Source organism: Vicugna pacos, chromosome 16 (assembly GCF_048564905.1).
Source record: "Vicugna pacos chromosome 16, VicPac4, whole genome shotgun sequence".
NCBI classification, from domain to species: domain Eukaryota; kingdom Metazoa; phylum Chordata; class Mammalia; order Artiodactyla; family Camelidae; genus Vicugna; species Vicugna pacos.
The window spans coordinates 3,493,424-3,519,013 of NC_133002.1; the positions used below are offsets into that span (position 1 = coordinate 3,493,424).

At 38.3% G+C, this 25,590-nt stretch overlaps 2 protein-coding genes across 9 annotated transcripts in view; one reads left to right on the forward strand and one right to left on the reverse strand.

Moving 5' to 3' along the window:
* Positions 1–1,937: 1,937 nt before the first annotated feature.
* On the reverse strand, positions 1,938–7,224 carry PTRH2 (peptidyl-tRNA hydrolase 2). Of its 6 annotated transcripts, XM_072940244.1 has the most exons (3): positions 6,477–6,891; positions 2,930–3,067; positions 1,938–2,568 (listed from the first exon to the last, which is right to left on the reverse strand). In XM_072940244.1, exon 3 carries the CDS (start codon positions 2,566–2,568, stop codon positions 2,029–2,031), a length of 540 nt encoding a protein of 179 aa, XP_072796345.1. In that variant the 5' UTR covers positions 2,930–3,067; positions 6,477–6,891; the 3' UTR covers positions 1,938–2,028. The 6 variants fall into 6 exon arrangements, with proteins under 6 accessions (XP_072796345.1, XP_072796348.1, XP_006218061.1 ...); XM_072940247.1 differs by lacking the exons at positions 2,930–3,067; positions 6,477–6,891 and adding an exon at positions 7,091–7,224; XM_006217999.3 differs by lacking the exons at positions 2,930–3,067; positions 6,477–6,891 and adding an exon at positions 7,008–7,194.
* A 29-nt stretch (positions 7,225–7,253) lies between these two features.
* VMP1 (vacuole membrane protein 1) overlaps positions 7,254–25,590 on the forward strand; it is a 105,586-nt gene continuing 87,249 nt past the window's right edge. The window contains exon 1 of one of the 3 annotated variants that reach the window (XM_006217997.4): positions 7,254–7,399. The gene's annotated coding sequence lies outside the window, so the exon portion shown is untranslated. The other 2 variants (XM_015250958.3, XM_072940242.1) reach the window with 2 other exon arrangements.

Here is a 25,590-nt window from a genome sequence, read left to right on the forward strand (position 1 = left end):
GCAGCTAGTTTGCTCAGGACTCAGTCTCACAAGTCTTCTTCCTCAAGATAACAGTCGTAAGTCGACGTGCACCAGAAGTTTGAATATTAAGACAAACAGTTTAGGGTCAGATTGAATAATTTTTTGTACTGCTTCATCAAGTACACAAATGAAACCTTTTTTTTTAACTGTTAAGTGTAGGGCAGTGGAAAACTACAATGACTACTTGTACAGGTAGGTGCCCCTGCCTTGATTTGTGAAAGGTGCCAGCAGTTTTACCCACCATTGCTTTTTTTTATCACCGTAAATGTCGAAACATTGAAAAAGAAAAATAATGTCTTAGGATTATGAGTTTTGATCCCCTGAAAGTGTCTTTGAGACCGTAAAATAAGATTATGAGCCCTATAAAATAAATACTAAAGAACAAGTGAGCTAGAAAACAAGCCTGTTTCCATGATTACCAGAATTTGTATACAAATCAATCATCCTAGTCGATATGCCAAGATTCATTACAGTTACTTCTATCAGCTGCACACGGCGGAGCATCCTGTTGGGAATGCATTGTCTTTGGACCTGTAACCATCAGTCTGTGAGGCAAGCCTCAGAAATTACCTGCGCCAGAATCATACATTTAGGATTGCATTGTCTTCAGCTGTTACTTGCTGTTGCATCACTTTTCAATCCAGTATAAACATTCTATTTAGAAACAGTTGCTACTGTGGCATCACTCACAGTTGCAATTTCTTCTGTGCTGTCAGATGCCAGTGGAAACCATAATACTGAACAAATACTAGAACCTTTAAGGCTGGCTGCAGTAGTCTTCATTGTTCTGCCCAGACTCCACTGACCTTAGACCTTGAAGTTGTAATATTTTGCTGCTTATGTTGATGTTAACTGCTAACAAATGCTCATTGTTTAAGTTAACCATGGAGAGTTGCAGTCACTTAACATGCGTTGTTACCAGAATTCTCCCTGACAATCACTGTTCTTCGTGATACACTGAATTCAGAAATAGTGTCAGGATCCCCTAAAAGAAGGCTTTCAGGAAAAATGGCTTTTTGCAGAGATCAGGAAGCTATGTGGCTCCTGGGAGCTGGGACCTTCCTATTCTGGGCAGCTGTTGTAACAGAAATTATTGGAATTCTGTCATGCTAAATATATAAACAAACAAAAAAATAAGGTGCCCTTAAATTGAACCATCCAGTTCCTTAAGTTCTAGGTAAAGAAATAGTGGGATGTTGGGGTGATAAGCTAAATTTACTTCACAATTACCATAAATTTGTTTAATTCCTTATTTATTTTTTAAACATTTTTAATTGAGTTAGTCATTTTACAATGCTGTGTCAAATTAATTACCATAAATTCTTAATGGGCCCATTACCACCTCCAACAACAATACAAGTCACTTCACAAGTGTCAATGCCTGCATTGTTAGGAAAGGGGGGAACTAAACATGTAGAACAAAGGGCTGAGAAACGGACCAATGAAGGTGAGGGAAATGAACATGAAACACTGCACAGGTTTCAATGCTAGAAAAACCTCAACTTTAAAACAAAAAGTCCACAAAGTTAGATTCTCAAGCCATTGTGGGTGTCTATAACATGATCTATTTAGTAAAGTATGCAGTCTTCCAAAAACTGAGAGGAGGAGAAACAAACTGCAGTTTGCTTCCAATGGGAATGCCCTCGAACCCCTGATTCTCCAAGGGGACAGCATCACGATCTTGGGGAAGAAGAGCTATTAACACACAAAGGGACCTAACCACACAAAGGAAATGCTGTTTCCCACCTCGTGATCCAGTTTTATCGTGACCTGTTTCAGTACCCATCACTTGAACCATCAGGACTATTTATTAACCAAATTTTTTTTCTTTTTTTTAGCCCAAGATGTCTGTGTAATTTTGCCAAGTACATGATAGAAGAACACAGGAATGGATTTTCATCTCAAGAATACTTAAGTTGAGGGAAGAAATTCAGCTTTTATTGTTAAGACTGTGACAGTTTCAAACACTCGTGGTGGTGGGACGACCATCATCATACAAAATTCCACCTAGTAAAGTTTTAAGTGACCAGTGACCTTGTCAATTAGGTCCACCGGTCCTGGTCCAATTCCTAAAACAGTTCGAGAGCCTGGTGCAATCTGAGTACGTCCAGCATCTTGGATTAAACTTACAGTCAGTCCCAGCATTTTCGCATGGGTCAATAATTCAACCAGAGTTTCTTCATCAGGGGCTTTGACCACCACTTTGGGCTGGCCACAGTATTCCCACTGTTGGAGTAATTCGGGGTTTCTCCTTTGAATTTGCTTGTAGGCAGAAACAGCAGCATGAGAGCACTGGGCAGCCACCTTCCCTTTTCCCATCTTTAAGTCACTTCGAACCACAAGGATCATTTTGTACTCCCCACTCTCTCCTAAGATGCTTGCTTCAGTTCCAGTGTCGGTGTCTGTCTCACCCACTGAGCTCCTGGGGGTCATCCCAAAGCGTGCTCGGAGGCCCCAGCCCAGGCACATGCCACAAGCAACTCCAGCAGCCAAACTGAGTGCACCAGGATGAGCCAAATACTCCATAACCAAGGATTTGGAGATCATCTTAAAGGAAAAGAAAAAAGTTACCACTATCTAGCAGTGGAAAGTTAGAGGCTTATCAGATAAAACACACAATATATAAGCAGCAATATTTTAGTTCATCCAGAAAAAAAGGCAAAATATGTTTTGGGTCTGAGGCATGTATTGATTTTTTTTCTCCCCTATGTATCAGAAAAGATTCAAGAATACAGATAAAGCAGTTTAGGTCATTTTGAATCTCTGTGAGGAGGACATCTCTCTTTCTTGGACACAACAAAGCTCTGTTCCTCAGTCTTCCCTAAGTCTTATGGAGAAAGGAAATGTTCTGTTTTACCAAGATGCCGAAAGGATATAGATATAAAGAAACCAAGAGTAACTAACTCACCCTCTTCGGGAATATAGTGCTTATTGTGTCTTCATAATGCAGCAGTTCTCAACAGGGATGGTACCAATCCCTTAGAGAAGTTCCTGGTTGTCACAGCAATGGGCCCGGAGTGAGGTGCACCGCTGACATTTACTAGACCTTGGCGTGGAATGTTAAAAGCCGTACAAGTGAAAATCTGTCTCACTGGACATGACTGTAGGCGAAAAACTATTATACCTAAAACTAGAACCCGACTTCATTTTGTGTATGAACACAAAGTTTTTTTTTTCGTGGTTTTAACGCACACTGAATTTACCAGTAGTGTAACTATCATAGGAAACAAAGGAAGATTATCCTTTTTCATTTTAGAAATTCCTGTCACCCCAGCAGAGCTGCTCATATTTGAATCATCAACAATAAAACACCTATATCAGCCTACATTTGAGTCTGTTGGATTCATACTTACGTGTATAGGCACAACCACCATCAGCTTCTTCTAGCAGAACAGTATCTAAGCATTTATACATTTGAGATACATGAGGACACCATGTTTCTAGTGCTTATAAGTAGTGCCCTTGGAATTGTGCAGTGCATAATCTGCATGGTATAGACAGCAGTTGTAGAAATACATATTTTATCATAAATTCCCTTTTTATAGTCATTTAAGTTAAAATTAGGACATTATATTAATGTTTCTGAAAGAAAGAATGTGTTGGGTCTGGTAGGGTGAGAACCACTGCTCTAAGTGCCTATGACTCAAGTCTCTAATTCAGAAACAAAATCTCCAATGCCTTTGCAAATAGATTTTCATATAAGTCACGGCTGTCTCCAGATCTACACGGATTAGGAGGATTAGGAGAGAAACTGGGCCAACAGACCTTCAGTAATTGTTAAAAAATGATAAATTACACTCTATCTGAAGAAAAAGAAAATGTCTATATAAGTTTGTGTCCAAATTATAAAAGTAGAATTAACACATTACTGCTGTGCTATGTATCTTGCTTTTTAAGGCTAGATCTAGGTCAAAGTACAGTTAATAAACAAGTGAAACAACCCAACATCCCTTACACTTGCAATCTCAAATTCAAACCTTGCCCTCCCCTCAACAAAACTAATTTCCCTGAAACTGCTACGTAATCTTATAAAACCTGTAGCTACTGCCCCTTCCTTGGAGTCCATTAGAATCCTTTACTATTCAGATACTTTCTGAAACACCTACCAAAAACCCCTCTGCATTTTTAGCTTATGCACCCCTTTCTCTAGTTGGAGTTCTTTCTGAAGCTACCGTCTTTAAAGCCCAACTTTTACAGATAACGGAGGCAAGAATACCAGGACAATGTGGTGAGCAACATATTTCCAGAAGTTCAGAGCATTCTAAGACACTCTTTTATCCTTAGGATGTTCTAATCTCCTATCAGCTTGATCTGATTATCATCTAACTCCTCTAAAAGGTGTTTCAGCCTGTCCCCTTCTCCGTGTATCTCTTATAAATATGTATCAGTAAACCCAGTGTTTGAGACTAAGGTAAAATAACTACTCTTAGTCTCATTGATAATCCCAAGCAAAACAAACAGGTCCTATGAAACCCTCCTCTTGGTGCCTTCCAATTCCTCTGCCAGATTAAACCCCTTTCACAAATGCTCCTGATCCCATTACCTCTAGAACCATCCTCCACCCATTAATCATGTTTCACTGGCTATTGCCCCTTGGCCTTTTCCAACCTAAAACAAAACAAAACAAAACAAAACAAAACCAAACCAAACCAAACCAAACCAAACCAAACCAAACCTTACTGAATCCTCTTTGACCCTTAAATCACTGTCTCACTTTTCCTCTAAACTTCTTCAGTTACCTGCCTCCCTTCCTCACTCAACTGAAATTCCTAAGGAATCAGAAACTAGCCAACTGCCAAATGAGGTCTCTTTAGTTTTTGGCACCACTCATTGGTAACTTTTCCTTAACTTTCTTCCCTTGAATTCCTTAACTCAATTTTCACCCTATTATCATCCTACCTTTCTGACAGCTTTTTTCCATAGTCTTTCTCTGGCTATACATCCTCTGTTTGCCCCTGATTTATCTATCACCCAAGCTTAAACATTAGCCCTCAGTCTGTACGTATGTCGTCCTATGTAGCAACCATTAGCCAAATGTTATTTAAACTTAAATTAATTACGGCCAAATTTTAAAATTCAGTTATTCTGTTGCACTTAGCCACATTTCAAGTGCTCAATAGCTCAACAACTTAAAAGTGGCTAGGTGCTGTTCCATCAGTCAGTGAGACAGAGAACATTTCCATGACTTTCATGGCAGAAAGTTCTACTGGACAGGGCTGGTCTATATAATCTCTTTCCATTCAATCAATCAATCAATATCTACTGAGGGCCTACTGTGCACTGTTCTGGACCCTGGAGATAAAGCCCTGAGCAAAACAAAGTCCCACTGTTCATGGAGCTAACATTCTAGTAGGAGGAGACAGACAATAGTTTGTCAGATGAACAATCTCATTTATTCCTGAACCATCATATGCTGAGGAATCCTAAAGCCTCTCCCAGGCTCCACGCCTGAACTTTCAGCTTCTGCTGTATCTCATCGCTTAGATGAATATGAAGTAGCCTGAACTGTGTCCTAAACTGAACTCAGTATTTTCCCTTCCATCTCAGACTTCCTGTAATCTTTCCACATTTGGTTCACTTGTGCTTTAGATCACCCTAGTCCATCTGACGTTGTAATTAATTGCGCTTCTAAAGCACAAATCTCATCCTGTAACTTCTCTGCTCAAAAATCACTGGATAAATGCGTAAGGTATAACGAAACTGAGTTCCCCTAAAACTGAGTCCTCTTATTGGGTTTATAATTAGTTTCATTAGTCAAAATTTTATTCCCTTTCTTGTCTGCTGTGATCTCAATCCTGCACTAATTCAACACTAATCAACCAGAGTCAATGACTAAAACTGCTGTTGTGTAGATATCATCATTAACATACAAACTCTGGTTGTTTCGCCAGGGCAAGATGAACTAACAGACCCTTGAGCCAGGGACCACCTGGCCAGGAAAATCATAAACCAGAGATATCCTGACTCCTGAATTAAAAAGTGTCACAGAAATGTCAAGAGATGATTAATCTAAGCCTCTTTGTTCTTCTCCTTAAAAAAACCAACCAACCAACCAACCAAGCGAAAAAACTAACTCCAAGACCAAACTGGAGTGGAAATGAGGCTTATCGCCCACTCCCTTGCTTGGGGCAGGGCCCCACAACGAACACTCCTTTCCTTCACCACAACTCGGGTTGTCAGTATTATTGCCTTTGCTACCCATCAGGCACGTGGACTCGTTCGTTGGGTCCCATAGCACGAATTCAGAGCACTACACAATTTGGTTTTGATCCACTTTACCCTTCTAACCTACTTTCCTGTTACATACTGTACTATTCAGCCACACCAAATTACTATGTATTTCCAAACAGCAATTTCACTTGAACATACAAACATCCTCTTCACCCATGAAGCTGTAGTTCAGTGCAACCTGTCTCTTAAGTCTTTACCATCCCCCGGTAACCTTAATTATTTACTTTTTAGAGTCGCTGTAGCAATTATACATAACCACTGTAGATCATATTCTTAACGTCCAGCACAGTTCCTGGGGTACAATTTGAAGGAGTAAATACTTCTCTAAACATTGTATCTGTGTAACACAGGAGGTCAAATTTTTGGATCATATTCTTAGAGATCTTTTCTTTCTTCGTAGGACTCAACAACTTGATACGCTGTGGGTATTCAACTAATACTCATCAGAGCGTGAGGCCTACTCGGTATCTTCTGACTTTCGGGGCGAGTGCATCGATACTGCCTATGGAGGCGTTGCCTGGAAACTAGAAATTCTGGGTCCTTCCCCTCCCCAGCAGCTTGGTTCCTTCCAAAAGACTGGCCGAACCAGAACAGTGGCTCCAGCGGCCACTGGGCGGAAGACCGTTTATAAAGAAGATGAAAGGTTGGAGGAGGGCGAGGGGGTGGATAAAGAATGAGATGGGAAGAAGCATTTCAACTGCGGAGAGAACGGAGAATAACATCCTTCTCCTTCGCCCCCTTAGGGACCGACCTACCTACAGTACCTCTCCTCTGTTTCACCCGCGACTTCGCGTTCTTCACTTCTGGGTAGCGAACACGCTTCTTTCGTGCGAGTTACCTCTTCCGGGGTCTCTTAGACAACAAGTTCCGGATCAAGAACCGCGAAGAGAACAGTCATTCTTCCTTTCGCCCCGCCCACAGGTCCCTGACCTAGACCCGAGCTGAAATCCCGCGACAATCAGCGGAGGTGGCCAAAAGGAGAGGGGAACGCTTCTCTTTTGGAGGCAGTCTCCCAGGGTGGGGCGGGGGAAACGGACCGGAAGTGACGAAGGCGAGTTCCGGTTGGCCGGAGCCCAGCGGCGGGTGTGAGAGTGGGTCGGAAGCCGCTTCCAGGATCCGGAGATCCGGAGAAGCTGGAGTCAGAGCGGTAGGTAAGCGAGCGCGGGGATTTGGGGACGGACGCGCGAGACTATCCTCAGAGCTTGGCTTCTTCTGAAGCGCTCTCACTTAGACGGTGCAGATCTGGGGCACCGTGATTTCGACTTCAAGCAGTGTTTTAGGGCGCTGCTGACTGTCTCAGTCTGGCAGGAACCAGGTTATTTTGGGACGCCTCCCGGTGGTTGGCTACCGGCACATTGAACCCATGCACTGGACTCCCAGCCTCTCATCGCCGCGGACTTGCAAGCCGTTCTAAGCTTCTATAGAATACCCGTCTCCTCTTCCTCCTCGGGTGTCTAGGACCTTGGAATAAATGAAGAAAGATCTTCCCTGCTGATGACCAAGCTGTTTCTCAGGGTCGGTCAGTTGCTCTCCCCAAACACTAACGCATCCATTTCTAAACAGAATTCAGAGGTTCAAGTGCCACTTAAAACGTTGGTGACCAATGGAATGGGGCCTTGGCTCCGTAGATCTCTTGCAGATGACCTGAAGATTATCGCCCGCTATTTTCATGAAGAATAGCGTTCTCTGCCTTTTCCAAACCCCTGACCCACTGACCTTTTTATTTCATTACAGTGGAGACATTTGCAATAAAACGTGAAGGTTGTCTTAATCTCTAAACTTCCAAGAAGCCATATGTGACCCAGTGTCACGCTGCTAAGATTTATGACCTAAATTTTACACTATTACCTTTTGTTTTTCTGCAAATTCCTGCAGAAATCTCATAATACATAGGCTCTGGCACTGTTTTCCTGTCTTGACAACATAGCTCCTTTTCCTAACTTTGATACCTTTCCATTCTCTTTTTGGGGCTCTTCAGAAATTTTGTAGACACATTCCACTGATCCTTCGGAGAAGTTTGTACAAGTATTTCTAATGTAATGATAGAAAATTTAATGTTCTAACTGCTACTACCTGTTAATTGTATTATCATCAGCTCTGATTTTTGTTGTGTATTCTTAGCATAAATGATGATAGTAAGAAACTTACCTTCTAGGCAACATTTTATGCATTCTGGATTACAGTTTTATTGACCTTTGGAAGAGGTGGTGGTACTCACCCAGACAAATGTGGCTGATTTGTATAGGTGTGAAATGACTCTACAGAAGAAATCTTTTATATTTTACTTTGTCTATATTATTTTAAAACACTGAAGCATTTTTTCCCTTTGAGGTATATATCCTGCTTGGTTAATACAGTTTAATTCCTGTGATTCATGTTCCAGAATAACCAAGTTTCTGAAATTCTTCAATAAATGATTTAATGCCTTTTAGCAATTTAATGCCTTATAGCTACTTTAATTTACATATTATTTTTGACTTAGAAATTTTTTTCACGTTTGTCTTTGAAATGAAGTGACAAAATTTTTTGAGATGTGGAATTATATAAATTAGAATCATTAGTTTTAACATCTGATAAATTTATTTCTTGACTTTATAACTGCCAAACTTGGTCTTATATTCTTTTTATTCAGTTCAGTTATCTAGGGACCAATTGTCCAGATTTTCTCACTTTCCAACTTCTTCCTGACTTTGACTTGATTACCGCTTTTTATGATTGCAAAGATTATTTAACTTTAAATCAGAAAACCTGGATTGAAGTCTGGGCTCCAGCACTTGTCAGCACTGACTGTATGTTGACAAGTTACCTAATTTTCTCAGCTGATCTGGATTGTGTTGATTAAAATATTGCTCACTTCATAAGACTACACAATGAATAAGTGAGATAGTAAATGTGAAATCACTACATAAATGAAAATATGGTGATATTGTCATTGTACGCTGAAAGCAGGAAATATATCAGTGCAGAATACTGTTACTTTGCATCATTTCAAAATTTGATTTTGTTTAATACTAAATGGGTTATTGATCAGAAAATATTGTCACACACTTTTCTGAGATGATCTTTGTCCTACTTTCGAACACAATAAAAGCTAGCCAGGAGTAGTTTGAAACTGTAATCAATTGAATTAGTCACCTTGGTTAATAAGTAGGTGGCTGGAAAATGAGTATAGTTTTGCATCTGGGAGTTTAAATTTGATCTCTTTGGCCATCGTGTATTGTCACTCAAGAATTTCAAAGTGCAGAGGGAGTTGAAGTTTTGGGTGCTTACCTGTAGTTAACTAAAGCCCTATTTATGTATATATGCTTATATTAAGAAACTTTGTCATTCTTCTGAAAGCAGAATTTAAAATTAGAAGCTCCCTCTGTGAACACATAGATTCTTCTCATTTAACAGAGGAGAAAATTAGGGCCCAGAAACAATCAGTAATTGGCTTGCCTGAAGTCATATGGCTTAGGTAGTGCCAGAACCTGAACTGGAAATGAGGTCCCAAGTGTGCTTTCTTTCTGCTTAGGTTGTCTCCGGGTATCTTTATTTGGTTTGGTAATACTTCCTGATTTGCATGAAAATGGTTTCTTATGTATTAAAGGGATCTACATGTGTGTACGTATTTTTCCCTTTTTAGCTGATTTAGTTGTATGAGTTCTAGGAAAACAAAAACTATGCTTGGCAGGATTTGCAGTGGAATGGAATAAGGAAAGAAAAAAATTAGTTCTATTCAGAACAGTTGCTCTGAGTTTATGCTTCATTACTATCAGGTATCAAGGTGTCTTCTTTCTAGCAAGTGGAAAAGACAGGATCTTTGTAACACATGGCTCTACTGAGTGAGTGTTGTTGATGAAAAGAAAGCTGTGTTATTTCTTTGCTTCTGATAAAAAAAATTTCCTCAAGCTGTTTGTAATTTTCGTAGAATTATTTCACTCTGGGTAAATAGCCACTGTAAAAGAGTTATTTTTTTGTCTTGTTGGGAATCCTTTTGCTTCCACTGATTTCACAAAACTTGTTTAGTCTCTTCCCTTTCTTGGAGATTATAGTGCCAGGTGTTTATTATTACTGTTGTTTTGCCTAAAAGTGCTCGTTGTTGGTGTTTCTCTCTCTTTGGTATGGAAATAAACTCCAGATTAGAGAATTCTTTGTAACCTCAGGAACAGATTGGATGAACTGAAACGGAAATTGATAACTTGCTTGTTGTTGTGTTAGTTAATCTGTTTTCAGATTTGCAAATATTTTGGGCAGTAAGCTTTTAAAGTATTTATTGCTTCAAGAAACTCCTTTTTTGTCTAAGAAAGCAACTTTGTATGAGTTTACTTAACTGCTATTATGTATCATGTTAAACCCTTAAGTAAAACTCATTTCAAAATTATATGTTCCTGAAAGGTTTTGGAAATTTGAACAAGATGTACTTTCTGTGTCAGATAAAAGATGATACTTAAAGTTTGAGGCATTTTTAAATTAAGCAAGGGCAGTCCATTGAGTAATCCTATCCCAGCTGGTCTAACTGTAAAGAGTTTGTCAATATTCTAGAAATACAATCTTCAGTAGGTTATTGTGGTTTTTTCTCTTGTTCTTGAGGTTCATTAATAATAATCTGAGTCTTTATAGATTTTCCTGGAAGGACTAGGTAGATAGCGTTAAGAGCCTGAGCTATGAATTTAGATTTCCTTGGTTCAAATTCCAAATTTACTGCTGTGCAACCCTTGGGCTAGTTATTTAATTTTTTGCTATCTCAGTTTCTTCCTAGCTGTTGAAGTCAGTACATGCCTTTATTGTTAGGGGTGAATGAATACATTTAAGTAAAGCATTTAGAACAGTGCCTGGCATGTAGTTAACTATGATTGTTACATCATCATTATCTTGTGGCTTACCAAGCAGTTGCTAAGAACTCTTTCTCAACCCTCTTTTGAAAGCATATCTTTGTGTCTCTTTTTACTTGATTATTATTTGCTCATTATTAATATAGTTTCAGTAAATAAATAAATATATATTTCATTTTGGGAATATTTTACAACATATGCAGGATTCTTTACCAAATGTGTCCTTTTTGTAGGCCATTACCTCAACCTTTTTGCGTTACTATTAACAGTTTATACGATATTTGTTAGGCCATACCACAGAGTTTCGGAATTGCAATTTGGAGATTTGATTTTTAATGATGTCTTCTAGCACTTACTTTCTTTGCATGAGAAGATCATTTTGCAGTGATATCTATTGCCTTGTCTATCTGTTCAGTCATCCAGTCAGTGAACAAACATCTAGTGTCTTGAGCCTTTTACCAGGTTCTGGGGAAAACAGTGGGAAACAAAGGCCAATAGATATTTTAGTTAGGAGCCTGATAGAGGAAAAAAATACAAAAAATGAAAGACTAAGCACTGTGTAATAAATGTTATGAAGGAAACAGGCAAGGGTCTGAGAGAGTTAGTGTGGATATGTGCCTGTTTAAGACGCTAGCACAGTATACCTAGAATATAGAACATGAGATGATGTAGGAAACAGCCATAGTCCAGGTTACATAGAGCTTTGCAGTCCATGCAAATGAATTTGGATTTGATTTTGAGTATAATAGGAAATCATTCTACAGTTTGAAATAGGAGAGTAATACGATTTATAAGAAGTTTACTCTTGCTCATTTGTGAAGGATGAACTGAAGGGAACAAGAGTAGAAATGGAGAGAGGTTAGGAGTCCATTGGAGTAGTCCAAGTGAGAGATGAAAATAGCCTGGACCAGAGTAGTGGCAAAAAAGTGGAGAGCAGTGGGTGGATACTAAATCTATCTGGAATAGGACTTGGTCCTGGGTTAGATGTGAGGAGTAAGGAAATGAGAAGAGTCAAGGATGACTGCTTCTGCATTTAGTAACTGGGTGGATGGTTGTACCAAGTACTGGAAGAGGGAAGTTTTGAGAAGGACCAGGTTTGTTACAAGAAGGGGGCTAGGGAAGGAAAAGAAAGTACATGTTAAATTTGAGATGCTTAGAAATTAATTATCCGAGTGCTGCTATTTGGTATACACATCTAGAGGTCAGGACCAGAAGTACAAATTCGGAGTAGTATTTTAAACTGTGGAGCCACGTAAGTTACTTGGGGAGACAGGGAAGAGCAGAGGGCCCAGGTCAGGTAAAATAGAGAACTGGCAACGGTGACTAAGGAATGTTTGAAGAAAGAACGATCAGATACACAAAACTAGTAAAAGTGGTTACCCCTTGCAGGGAGAGTATTAGATGACAGAGGGGAGCGAGGTTTTTTTCACTTTTTTTCTTTAATATTTTAAAGCATACGAAAGTCAGCTTATTCAGACCTCATTAAGAAATGTTCAGGGGGTGGGTATAGCTCAGTGGTAGAGCATGTGCTGAGCATGCATGAGGTCCTGGGTTCAGTCCCCAATACCTCCAATTAAAAAAAAGAAAAGAAATGTTAGACTCTGTCAAATGCTGCCCACTGGTCTACAGAACGGGATAAATTCAGTAAAGTAGTATTGGTTAATCTGATTAGCCATTTCTAACCTCATCATTAAAACTGGTTCCTTCCAGTAGCTTTTAGGCCACCACGTTCAAAAGCATTTAATCAAGAGAATATACAAGTTTCTTTCATTCTTTATTGAGTTTTTAAGGTCTATTTAGAGGAGATTTTAGTACTGCTTTTGTGGGGCAGAGGAATTTTCTTTAATTTTTATTAAATAATCAGAGAGATCTCTAGAATCTCTGTATCTATAGAACTATGCTTTTTAGGAATTTGAATATTTGAATTTATCAGTAACCTTAATAACTATTGCTAGTTAAAACATGCCAGGCAGATTCCTGCCTCAAAGTCTTTGTACGACTTTTTTTCTCTTTCACTGTAGTGCTCTTCCCCATATTTTTCATGGTCCTTTTCTAAGGTCAGATTCTGAGAGAAAGCTTCTCTATCCACCCTGTTCAATATTGTGCACAAACACATATACACACACACCAAATTGCTTTATTTTTCAATTGTAGCACTTACTACTTTCTGGTACATGTTTGAATTTCTGTGTGTTCACTGCTGTATTTCTAGCATCTCAAACTATGCCTGACAAGTAGTATATACTTAGTAATATTTGTTAAATGAGTAAATGAAAAAATTCATTTCCGTAGCTGTATAATATTCCATTGTGTAACTATAACTTTGTTTATTTGACTTCCTGACAGTGGACATTTGAGTTGCTTATAGATTTTGCTGTTAAGACCAGTGTGGCTAAAAACATTACTGTACACATCAGCTCTTCACATGTGCAAGAGGTTCTTTTGGCTATATACCTAGGCACAGAATTGCTAGCAAGGGTATACCAGTATTCAACTTTATAAGCTATTTCCCAAACTTTGCTATTACCATCCTTCCTAGTTTTTGCCAAAGGAAAAGAAAGCATGTAAAGAATGATGTAGTGAATTATAAAATTGATTGTTGGATTATAAAATGGTCACAAATTCATCTCATCATTGTATACATACCCCTCTGCAATATGATTTTACTTCTAGAGTCTGTTATTCCACCCCTAGACTCTGTACTTGGCTGTGTGACTTGTTTTGGCCAAAGGGACATCAGCAAGTGTGACCAAGGAGAGTCTTGAAAAGCCTGACTTCTCTTACTGCTCTTTGGAACCCGGAGCCCACCGTGTGAAAAAAGCTCAGGCTAACCTACTGGGTCAAAGAGGACCAGGTGGAACAAAGACAAGGCATCCCAGCTTAGTCCTGTCTAGCACGAGAGCCAAGCCAGCCGGCACCAGAACTGCCCAGCCTAACTCACAAAATCATGAGAAATTTTAAATGATTTTTTTAAGTCACTAAGTTTTGGAGCTAAGTTGTTACACAGCAAAAGATTATGGATACAAATGATACCTCATTATGATCTTGATTTATATTTTTTGATTGCCATTGAGGTCAGGTAGATCCTCTGCTATGAAATATCTCTTCATGTCTTTTGCCTGTTAGTTTTATAAGGTTGTTTCTCTTTTTCTTAACATTTTAAATTCTTGATATAGTCTGCCTTTTAGTCCTTTTTACTTATATGTTTCTCTGGTTTATCTTCTCATTTAAGGAATCTTGTGATGAATTTAAGTTTTAATTACAATACTGTCCAATTTATCAGTCTTTTCCTTTATGAATAGCTCTTTTGTGTGTCTCAAGAAATCCTTCCCTACCCCAAGGCAGAACGCTGTTTATGTTTTCTTCTAAAACTTTTGCTTCTTGATTTTTAAATCTTTAATCCATTTGGAATTGAATTTTGTGCACGGCTCAAAGTAGAATCCAAATTTTCTTTTCTTTTATGGATAACCAGTTTGAATTAGTCTCTTCTTTCCCCACTGATCTGTCTTGCCATCTCTGTCACATAGAGTTCCAAATACAGAAGAATCTTTTGAGAAGTCCCTTTTTCTGTTTCTTGATTCGTTTGTCTATCTCCATATCTATATAACATATCCATAGAGAGAGACAGCTATACTCTGGATACAAGAACTTTGTCATATACATGTAGTGCAAGTATTTTCTCTTGTTCCATGGCTTACCTTTTTTTAACAATGTGTTTCAAAGAACAAGTTTTTAAACTTGATGAAGTTCAGCTTATAAATATTTTTGATTCTTTTTAAATCCTGAGAAATATTTGTCTGCCCCAAGATTGCAAGATTTTTCCTGTTTTTTTTTTTTTTCCCCTAGAAGCTTTATAGTTTTAGTTCATACATTTAGGTCTATGATCTGTTTCAAATCAGTTGTTGAATATGAGAGATAAGGGTCAATGTTCATTTTTCAAAAGAACATGCAGTTATTTTAGCACCATTTGTTGAAAAGACTTTCCTTTCACCATTAAATTGCTTTGCACTTTTGTTGAAAATTTGTTGTCAAAATTAATTGACCTTATATATGTGGGTCTTTCCTGTATTCTCTGTTCTGTTCCATTGAATGGTATCTATCCCTTTGCCAAAACCACACTGTAGCTTTATAGTAAAGGAAGTCTTGAAATCGATTAGTGCAAGTCTTCCAACTTTATTCTTTATCTAAATTGTTTCATCTATTATAAATTCTTTGCATTTCCATATAAATTTGAATCCATTTGACACTTTGCTTGAGTTTTGATTGAGATTGCGTTAAACCTATACATCAGATTGAGGGAAATTGACATAGTAACAATATTGAACCTTCCAAGTGATGAGCATGATATGTATTTCCCCATTTATTTAGGTCATCTATGATTTCTTTAAAAAATTTTTTTTGGAATAGATCTTGTACATATTTTGTCAAACCTACCTGTAAGTATTTCATATTTTCAGATGCTATTGTAAATGAAATTTTTAAAAATTTAACTTTCTGTTTATTCCAGGTATATAATAGAGAGTATTGGTTTTGACTTTTTATCCTGTGACCTTGCTAAATTCACTTAATAGTTCTAGTAGTTCTGAGCATTTTTCACTTTTCTCTCCTTTTGACCTGAGTTAGTTAGAACTGTGTACATTAACTTCTAAATATGTGCAAATCTTATATTTTTGTTGCTAAAGTTTGACATAATTTCTGGTTGAAAATGTGGTCTATGATACCCATTGTTTGGAATTTGTTACTTATTTCTTGACTTGATCATAAGTGGCTTATGAAAAAATCTGTATTCTTTGTTAGATGCTGAATCTTATACATATCCCTTCCTACATTTTAGTTATTAATTTTATTGTTAAATCTACTATTTTACTTGATTTTGTTTTTTATTTGCTTGAGATACCAGTAATTAACAGTCGTTCTGTGAAATCGGCCAGTAAAATGTTGAATCTAGCTCTGTGTATTTTTATCTATTTTAATGTTACAAATTTTGATGCTATATTCTACTAGGTGCATTCAGATTTAGAATTGTTACAGTTTTTTTGGTGAGTTGAACCTTTTATTATTATGTTCTCTGTTCCTAACGATGACTTTTGTCTTATTTTTAACCTTTCTATATCCTTATTTTTTATGTTTTTTAAAAATAATTTTACTTATTTTTTGTCGGGGGAGGTGATTAGGTTTATTTATTTTTAGAGAAGGTACTGGGGATTGAACCCAGAACCTTGCGTATGCTAAGCATGTACTCTACCACTTGAGCTATACCCTCCCCCTCCTTATTTTTAAAAATGTGGATTTTTAAAAAATATAATTTGCAGCCAGTTTTTAAAGGGATGAGTTTAATCTGTTTATTTTGATTATTCACATATTTAGACTTGTTTCCAAGAAGTACTATTTTGATACTCACCAACTTTAGAACACTTTAGCTCTAATCTCTCTCTTCCTGATTTATATACCATTGTCCAAATTTCAGTTCTTTTAAAAATGATCACAAACTAGACTCATTATTTTATACAAACTTTTAACAATTTGCCTTTATATTTACCATTTTATTTTTCTACATTTTGCATATCTCATCCAATTTGGGGGATTATTGCTTTCTTCTTATAGAATATTCTTTAGAAGTTTCTTTTTTAGCAGATCGGGTGGCAAACTCTCTGATTTATTGCTTACTATTAATGTCTTTATTTTGTTGGGCACACATTCAGATGATATAATTCCATTGTTTGCTTTCACTTTCATTGTTATTTCTGAGAATTCTGCTTTCATTCTAACTGTTCCCATCTTCAGCAGTCAGTCCTTTCTTTTTGACTTCTTTGAAGATTAAGAGATCTTTGATTTAGTGGTCTGTAGTTTTTAGTTCCTGGATGGGATTTATTTTCATTTGTTCCTAGATCTGTGAGCTCATTTCTGAAAAAATTAGGCCTTCATTTTTTTTTAATTTACATTTCTCCCATTATTTCTATTTTTCTGGGGTTCCAGTCAAACAAATGATAGACCTTCTCATTCTGTCCTCTATGTCTCTTACTTACATTTTCCATTTTATCTCGCTGCAGTCTTAATAAATTTTGTGAATAGCTCATCCAGTTCACTTCTGATCTGCTATATAATCCATGCATTGGCCTTTAATTTCAACAGTTATATTTTTTATTTTTAGAAGTTACATTTGCTTTTCCTTCCTTCAAATCTGTTTAGTTGTGATAGTTTTTATTGTATGCTCATATTTGTAATTGCATTTTTTCCTGTAAACATTTTATACATAGCTATTCCATAATATATTTATTCTTCACCTGAATCTCTAATATCTGTTGTTCTTGTCCTGAAGGAGTAGGGGGTGGAGGGTGGGGTCTATACTAATAATGGCTGCTAGCATCATGTTAGCTAATCTACATGTAAACTATAAATCACTATACAGAAGGAGTTATTATGTAAATCAAAAACCCTGGCCTTGGGCTGGGTAGAATTCATAGACTATTAGAATAGAAAGAAAATTATGTCAGTTTTTTATTCTGTGTGCCTGATAATTGGATGAGGAAAGAGAATTAGGGTGTGAAATGACATTCCTGAGGTCTCTCAGTTAGCTGAATCTCCCAACTCTAGACTATTATTCCTTTTGCTATCTTAATTCTTGACCTTACGCTTACTCCCCCATCTTTTTGGTGAAGATGTTTTGCTGAGATTGCATTAATTATGAAAAACAGTATGAACATTTACGAGTAGATTGAGAGAAAATGATAAGTGGGGTTTTTTAAGTTGTAGTTTTACAAGCTGTGCGTTTTCCCTATGAAAATAAAATCATATTTTTTACACGTAGGAACATAAGATGATATTTTTACATACTAGAAAGAGAGTTGAAGAAACCGTCCCCCAAATCAGTCAGACTTGCAAAAAAGAAGTGTCTAAAATGTCTTCCAGGTTGTAGCTTTCTAAAATTTGGATTTTTACTTAAAATTTTACCTCGTGAAAAATTAGATCTGGAGCAGTGGCCTTTTCAACAATTAGAAGACTGTGATGAGTTCAATGTATTTTACACTTAACTAAGTTGAGGGACATTTTAGGCCAAAAATATATACGGTCATAACCTGCTAGCCTATTATTAGGAGATTTGTTGCTTTTCTCTTGCTGATTTTAATATTTTCTCCTTATCCTTAATTTTTGTCAATTTGATGGCTGTGTGCGTGAGTATGTTCCTCTTTGGGCTGATCCTGTGTGGAACTCTCTTGTGCTTCCTGGACTTGGGTAACTGTTTCCTTTCCCAAATTGGGGAAGTTTTCGGTTATTGCTGCTTAGAAAGTTTTCTTAAGTCCTTTCTCTCTTCTCTCTCTGAGACCTCTATAATGCAAATATTAATGTGCTTCATGTTGTCCCAGAGTTCTCTTAAACTATTGTCATTTCTTTTCATTCTTTTTTCTTTTTTCTGTTCTGCAGTAGTGATTTCCACTAATCTGCCTTCTAGCCCATTGATGCATTCTTCTGACTCATTTAGTCTGTTCTTGGTTCTTCTAGTGTGTGGTTGATTTCAGTGATTTTATTCTTCAACTCTGGGTATTCTTTATATTTTCCAACTCAGGAGGAGCTGGTGCCTCCCCACTGCTGGGTGAAGAAGCTTGGTCATGGACCTCTGGCAGTTAGGGCCTGTGGCATTTGTGGCTCAGGAGATCTGCTGATGTATAGAGTTGTGTTCCCAACTCATATGTTGTTTGGCCTGAGGCTTCCCTACAGGCTGTTGGATGTGGCTAGATCTTGGTGCTAATGATCCAATCAAGATGCCAGCCTCCGGGAAAGCTCATTTATATGAACACTCCCAAAATGTCCACCACCAGCTTTTATCTCCCCTGAGTGAGCTGCAGCCTTCCTCTACATCCCCAGGAGACCTTCCAAAACCAGCAGCAGGCCTGGCCCAGGTTCCTATGAAATCACTGCCTCTGCCCTTGGACCTGGCACATGCAAGATTCTGTGTACACTTCCCATGAAAATGAAGTCTGTTTACCCCAGTCCCTTGGGACTCCTGGAGCTAAGCCCCACTGCTTCAGAACCAGATGTCCTGGGGTCTCCTCCTCCTCCTGATGCAGGAAAAATGGATGTGGGGCATGAGGAGGGCTGTGTCCCAGGTCTTGGTGGAGCCCCTGGGACATGCCCCACCAGGTGTGGGTCCTGGCTTTGCACAGGAGAGAATTCAAGAGCGAGCCACAGTTGAGTAAATGTAGATTTATTTAGAGAGATACAAACTGCATAGAGTGTAAGGCAAGAGAAAGGCCACGAGGTGTGGAGGTTGGGTGCTCAGATTAAAGAAAGAGCTGATACACGCTCCATAGACAGAGTGCGGGCCTTATCCAAAGAGTAGGGAGTGAGAGAGGCGTCTTCAAGGCTCAGTGTTGTTAGTTGTTATGGGCGTGGTATCTTCACACAAGTGGGAGGACTATTCCAACTGCCCTGGGGAGGGGGCTGGGATTCCCAGGAATTGGGCCACCGCCCACTCTTTGACCTTTTGCAGTTAGCCTTGGGACTGTCATGTCGCCTGTGGGCATGTTTTTAATCATGCTAATGTGTTACAGTGAGCATCTATGAAGCTCAAGTTCTACTAGAAGTCAAACCTCCCGCCATCTTAATCCTCAGGGCCTACTGGGAGTTGAATCTTCCACCATTTTGGTGTTAATTGCTGTCATTCCTTGAATGGCTGTGCCCTGCCCCCTTCCCTCCTGTCCCACTCCCAGTGCCAGAAGCCTGGTCTGGGGAGCCTGACATGGGGCTTAGAACTCTCACTCCTGTAGGAGAGCCTCTGCTACTTAATCATGCTTCAGCTTGTGGGTCCCCCACTCAGGGGATATGGGGCCTGATTATATCGTGAGCATGCCCTTCCTGCCGTCTTGCTGCGGTTCCATCTTTTGGTTTCCAGTTGAAGAAGATCTTTTTTGCTAGGTTCCAGTCATTTCTTTGATGATTGATTAGCAGTCAGCTGTGGTTTTGTTGTAGTTGCGAGGAGAGGCGGGCTCATGGTCCTACCACTCTGCCATCTTGATTGGAAAGTCGCATTTTAAGGGAGGTACTGGAGATTGAACCCAGGACCTGGTGCATGCTAAGCATGTACTCTACTACTGAGCTATACCCTCCCTTCCCCCCCTGGAAAACATCGTGTTTTATTGAGAAAGCTGACTTAATATTTTTGTGAAAAAGTAGAAACAGTTGGATAGATGATTTTCTTAAAAGGTAGTGTGTTCATTTTATTTTGGAATTCAGTGATGAAGAAAATTAGAATCAATGGCTTCACTGCTCTATTTTCTTTTCCTTTTCATCTTGGTAAATTCTCCAATAACTCTTATACAACTCGGTGAGTTGCCATTTTCATTTCATCATTAAATGTTTTTTTGTCGCTTTGGGGGACTTAACAGTAGATTAGTTTCATACTGTTTTTGCATTACAAGTGTAGCTAATGTTTGAAATGAATGGAGTATTATATTCTTAGTGCACGGGATGTACAGCCTACAAAGAAGCTTTGTGAGCTGAGTTTAGCAGTGTTTTCTGAGCAGTTCTGCCAGAACCCCACATATTTTAATATCAACCTTATATTTTAAGTGCTTCAGCTGTATTTAAAATTTGCTAGTTACTGCCTTTTAAAGCATTTCTTGTATCTATATATAGCTTCACAATGAAAATTATTTGATATTTGAGTTATGCTTCTTTTCTATTTCTGTCTTCTCATCCCATCCACAGACCTATAGAGTTTATTTCAACAGCTTCATTCTTAGAAACAAAGCTAACTTAGATGCTTGCTGTTCAAATTGGTATTATGGCCCTCATTGCAAAGCTCCATTGAATGTCAGAAATATGTCATGTGCTTGATTTCTGTTTGAGAAGATTTCAGTATTTTGAACAGTCTAGTAATACTTTGAATTTATTCCCACATCCAGGAATCTGACTGACATTGTTTAGTAACAAGTTTCCAAAATTAATGCTACTTCATTGAACTGTGAAAAGTGGCTCTCCTTAAAAATGATTATTTCACTTTACTCTAGCTACGTTGGCTTGAGCCCTTTTACCATGCAATAATTGTTTAACAGATTGTCCTTTTGATACGTTTCAGAATGTTTGGATTGATGAAACATAACTCGCTTTTGTTATCCAACATAACAAATTTTTCAGTGGATGCTTCTGTTTAAACCAGTTACTCAGGGTCTTTTATACATCATAGAGATATGGAAGACAAATGCCTATAAATGAATACTTGGGGTAGTATTCACTATGATTATTTTGGAAAATTGTAACATTCATGAAAAGGGTGTGGAAAAGCTAATTCTAAGTGCTGCTATGTGCCAGTCACTGTGCAGGACAATTATATATAATTTTTCTTGAATTAGAGAAACTAGATAACTGAGAATCCCTTAAAGCAACATAAAAAAAATATAAGGATGACATGAAAATAGGAATGGGAGTATTTTACAAATAAACTCAAATACAGACATTTAAATAACTTACCCAATGTTACACACCTGTAAGTGATGTTGGTTTTAGAGCCAAAGAAATAAAATTACTTTCAGGTGGGAAGGAGAACAATTGGAACAGCATAGATGCCTTCAGTCTTGAATTGTGGAGTATGGATAAGTACCCAGTCCAAATGCTGCTTACCCAGACTTGGCCGCAAGTCAGTTGAGACATATTGGCAGCTTTGGGGCCCTGAGTCTTCCTGTTTCCCCATAAAATTGGTTATCTTATAATGAGGAAGATGATAATGAGTAAGATAACAGGGTATGCTGATGCTAGGTTATACGTAGTCTGTTGCAGTTTGAAGACACGTGCAGTAAAGTTCGTAGGGTATTTCCTGGATAAAAGATAGGCTGGCATACACAGCTGAGTCCGCTTAGGGCATCTGGATCTACATCTTAGTGTCTGATCCTCAGCTTTATAATTTAGAAATTTGACGTTGTAAGCATATATCTGAAAGGACTCCCGAGGCTGTATTTACTTCTGCTAACCAAATTCACACACCAGGATACCAATTTATCAACATTACCAAGAAAAATATTACTATCGTGTTATCTGGTTCCCCTTGGTTATACTAACCAGCATTGGGTTACTGTGCTGAGCAGACTAACAGAGTAACACAGATTGGTTGATTTAAACAACCAAAAATTTATTTTCTCACAGTTCTGGGGAGGGGAAGTCCAAAATCCAGGTGCTAGCTATCTTCCTGGCTTGTGGATGTACCTTCTTGTGTCCTCACTGGCCTTCCTCTGTGTGTATGCAGAGAGAGGGGTTTCTGATCAGTCTCTCTTCTCCTCTTGTAAGGACACCAGTTCTGTTGGATTAGGGTCCCACCCTTAGGATCTTATTTAACCTCAATTACCTGCTTCAAGATCCTAACTACAAATATAGTCACGCTGGCGATTAGAGCTTCAACATATAAATTTGCGGACAAGGGGACACACATTTCAGGCCACCTCTAGCATAGTCTCTCCTTATAGAGTAAGTGTGGCATAAGAAATATATATTTGGTCTTTGTCCCAGTTCCAGACACAAAACTCCTAAATCCCTTGTAGTTTTCCTGAGTGATGTGAGTAATAGGAATGTCTTGTTCTAATGAGGCAACTTTTGTTGGGCTCCTAGAATCCTCCAGAATGGGTGTTAGTGTTAGAATTGAATTGAATTGTAGGGACAGTCAGTTTATGTCTGGAGAGTTGAGAAGTTGGTTGTTGGTGTGGAAAAAACCCCACACATTTGATGTCAGAAGTGTTGTAAGTAAAAACATTTTGGACTAATCCTCCCAGAAGACCAGGTTACAATCAAAATATTTGGTGAACCTACAGTCAGTGGAAGGTAGGAAAGATAATCAGTGATAATCATGATGCTATATGCCCCACAGGCATGAGATTTCTAAGTGCTGCACTGCATTGGAGATATATATTTTCTATTTTTGTCTTGTTGAGCTTCCCTTTTACCATAAAACCAGCTCCTTAAATTACTGTTTTTCCTTCGGATAGTAACTTTATAGTTATTGTCCCAGTCTCCTAATACCTTCCAGTTTATCAAAGAAAACTCAGACTCACCCCTACTCTGACATGATGAGATTTAAGTTGAGCCTTTAACTCTTAAATCACATTATGGACCAACTCAAATTGGGCTTATCTCTTTCAAGATTCTCAGAAAAATAATCTTAAATTTAATTTTGAGATGGGGGGTTATCTTACAGTAGGTAAATGTCCTCCATACTGTTGTTGAGACCACCTGTATGCAGACACGCAGGTTTGCTGCTAACTTGTTCAGTGACATTGTACAAGTCACTTTGCCTCTGAGACTCACATTCTTTGTGAATTGTAGGGGTAGGATAGGCTTTCATGCTAAGATCTTTTCTATGATTGTAATTGCTTTTGCCACATGGACCATCATTCTACTTTTGAAGAGAGAGAGAATTATAGATGGTATTTAAGACCGCATGAATACATGACATCATTAGGGAAAGAGTGTAGAGAAAACACAATAAGGATTCCAGGACCAGACACTGAAGAACACCAGGAAGTAGAGCAGTGGGAGCTATCAATGGAGTAGGCAGAGAAGTAGGAAGAAAAACAAGACAGTATTTCAAGAAAGGGAGTGATTGCTTGTGGTGAGTAAAGACAAGAGGTTCATTAAGGTGTGTCCATTGGATCTTGCAATGTGGAGGTCACTGGTGACCTTGACAAAAGAAATTTGTTTTGATTTGTTGAAACAGAAGGCGTATTGCAATGGATTGAAAAGAGATTTGGTGATGAGGAAGTGGAGACTATGTTTGCCTAGGCAGCTCTCTGGAGAAATCTGTCTATGAGGGACTGAGAATGGGAAATGCTATTTGCTAAATGCTAATGCTAATGCTTATTTGCTGCTGAGAGTAATCCAATAAAGGGGAAAAATTGATGACACAGAGATAACTGAAGGAGCAAAGTCCCTGAGAGGGTAAGTGAGGATATACAAAATGTATATTGACGTGATAGCCTTTGCTGGTAGAGGACGCTGCCCCTGTCGTAAAGAGAGGAAGAATGCTAACATGGCTGAAGGTATAGATAATTGAGTAGATTTAGTGGTAGAAAGATTTGGGGAATTCTCCCTCTGCTTTCTTGATTTAAAAAAAAAAAACAAAGAAAGAAAGTAAATGCCTGAGAGTACGGAGGGGAAAAGTTTGAGAAGAAAGAACAAGGAATGAAAGTATGAGAGTGAAAAAAAGTATTAGTAAGAATGAGCATCAATTTGAGGTTTGAGATTTGGCATCTCAAATAATTGTCACATGATGAGTACTTGATAAATATCTGTTTAATGAATAAGTGAAATGAAAGTGACTGTGCGAGTGTGTGATTTTTCTCCAGCTTTGTTCAGCTAATCAGTCATTCTATAAAAATGCAGGTTGTTCCGGGAGCATCGCAGTTTTGCAAAGTATATATGGGACTGAGGAAGATAGGGACAAAGGAATGGAGAATATTTTTAGGGGAATTTTAAAAGACAAGGAATTTGTGTAAGATATTTTGGAAAATGGTTAAAATGCCAAAAAGTTTTTATGCTTTTATAAGCTTAACTATTTAGGACACAAGTGATTCGTTACATTTTTGGCTTTATATTATAGTTCTGTTGGGAATGATAAAAGTTTTTCAAAAGTTTTTTGTTTAGGTTTCTTTTATTTTACAATGTCATAGTTTTAAAATTGAAGTATAATTGATGTACAATGTTATATGTTACAGATATACAATATAATTCACAATTTTTAAAGGTTATACTCCACTTATAGTTATTATAAGATATTGGCTATATTTCCCATGTTGTGCATTACATCCCTGTAGCTTATTTTATACTTGATAGCTTGTACCTCTTAATCCTCCACCTCCATCTTGCCCCTCCCCCTACCCTCTCCCACTGGTAACCACTAAGTTCCTTCTCTATATCTGTGAGTCTGTTTCTTTTCTGTTATATTCACTAGTTTGTTGTATTTTTTAGATTCCACATGTAAGCGATACCTTACATTATTTGTTTTTCTGTCTGACTTATTTCATTTAGCATAATGCCCTCCGAATCCATCCATGCTGTACACCAGAAACTAATACATTTTAAATCAACTGTACTTTAGTTTAAAAAGCAAAGAAACAACCCATTTAAAATATGGGCAGAACTGCACTGACACTTTTCCAAAAGAGGAAATGCAGATGTCCAAGAGGAACATGAAAAGTTGCTCAACATCACCAGTATCAGGGAAACAAATCAAAATCACAGTGAGCTATCATCTCACACCTGTCAAAATGGCAGTCCTCTGTCCCAGCAGTACACTCCTCTTTTGTCACCCAAGGCTCAGGGTCCAGCCAGTCCCAGTGTAGAGTCTGGCCTGTGTTTGTGGATTCTTTCCACAGGCTTTGGGATTGTTGTTTTCTTATTTCTGGTACCTGGCCCCTGGTGGATGAGGCTGGACTAGGCTTATGCAGGTTTCCTGGCAGGAGGAGTTGGTCCACAGCTCAGAAAGTCTACTGATGGGTGGGGCTGTGTTCCCATCCTGTAGGTTGTTTGGCCTGAGGCTTCCCAG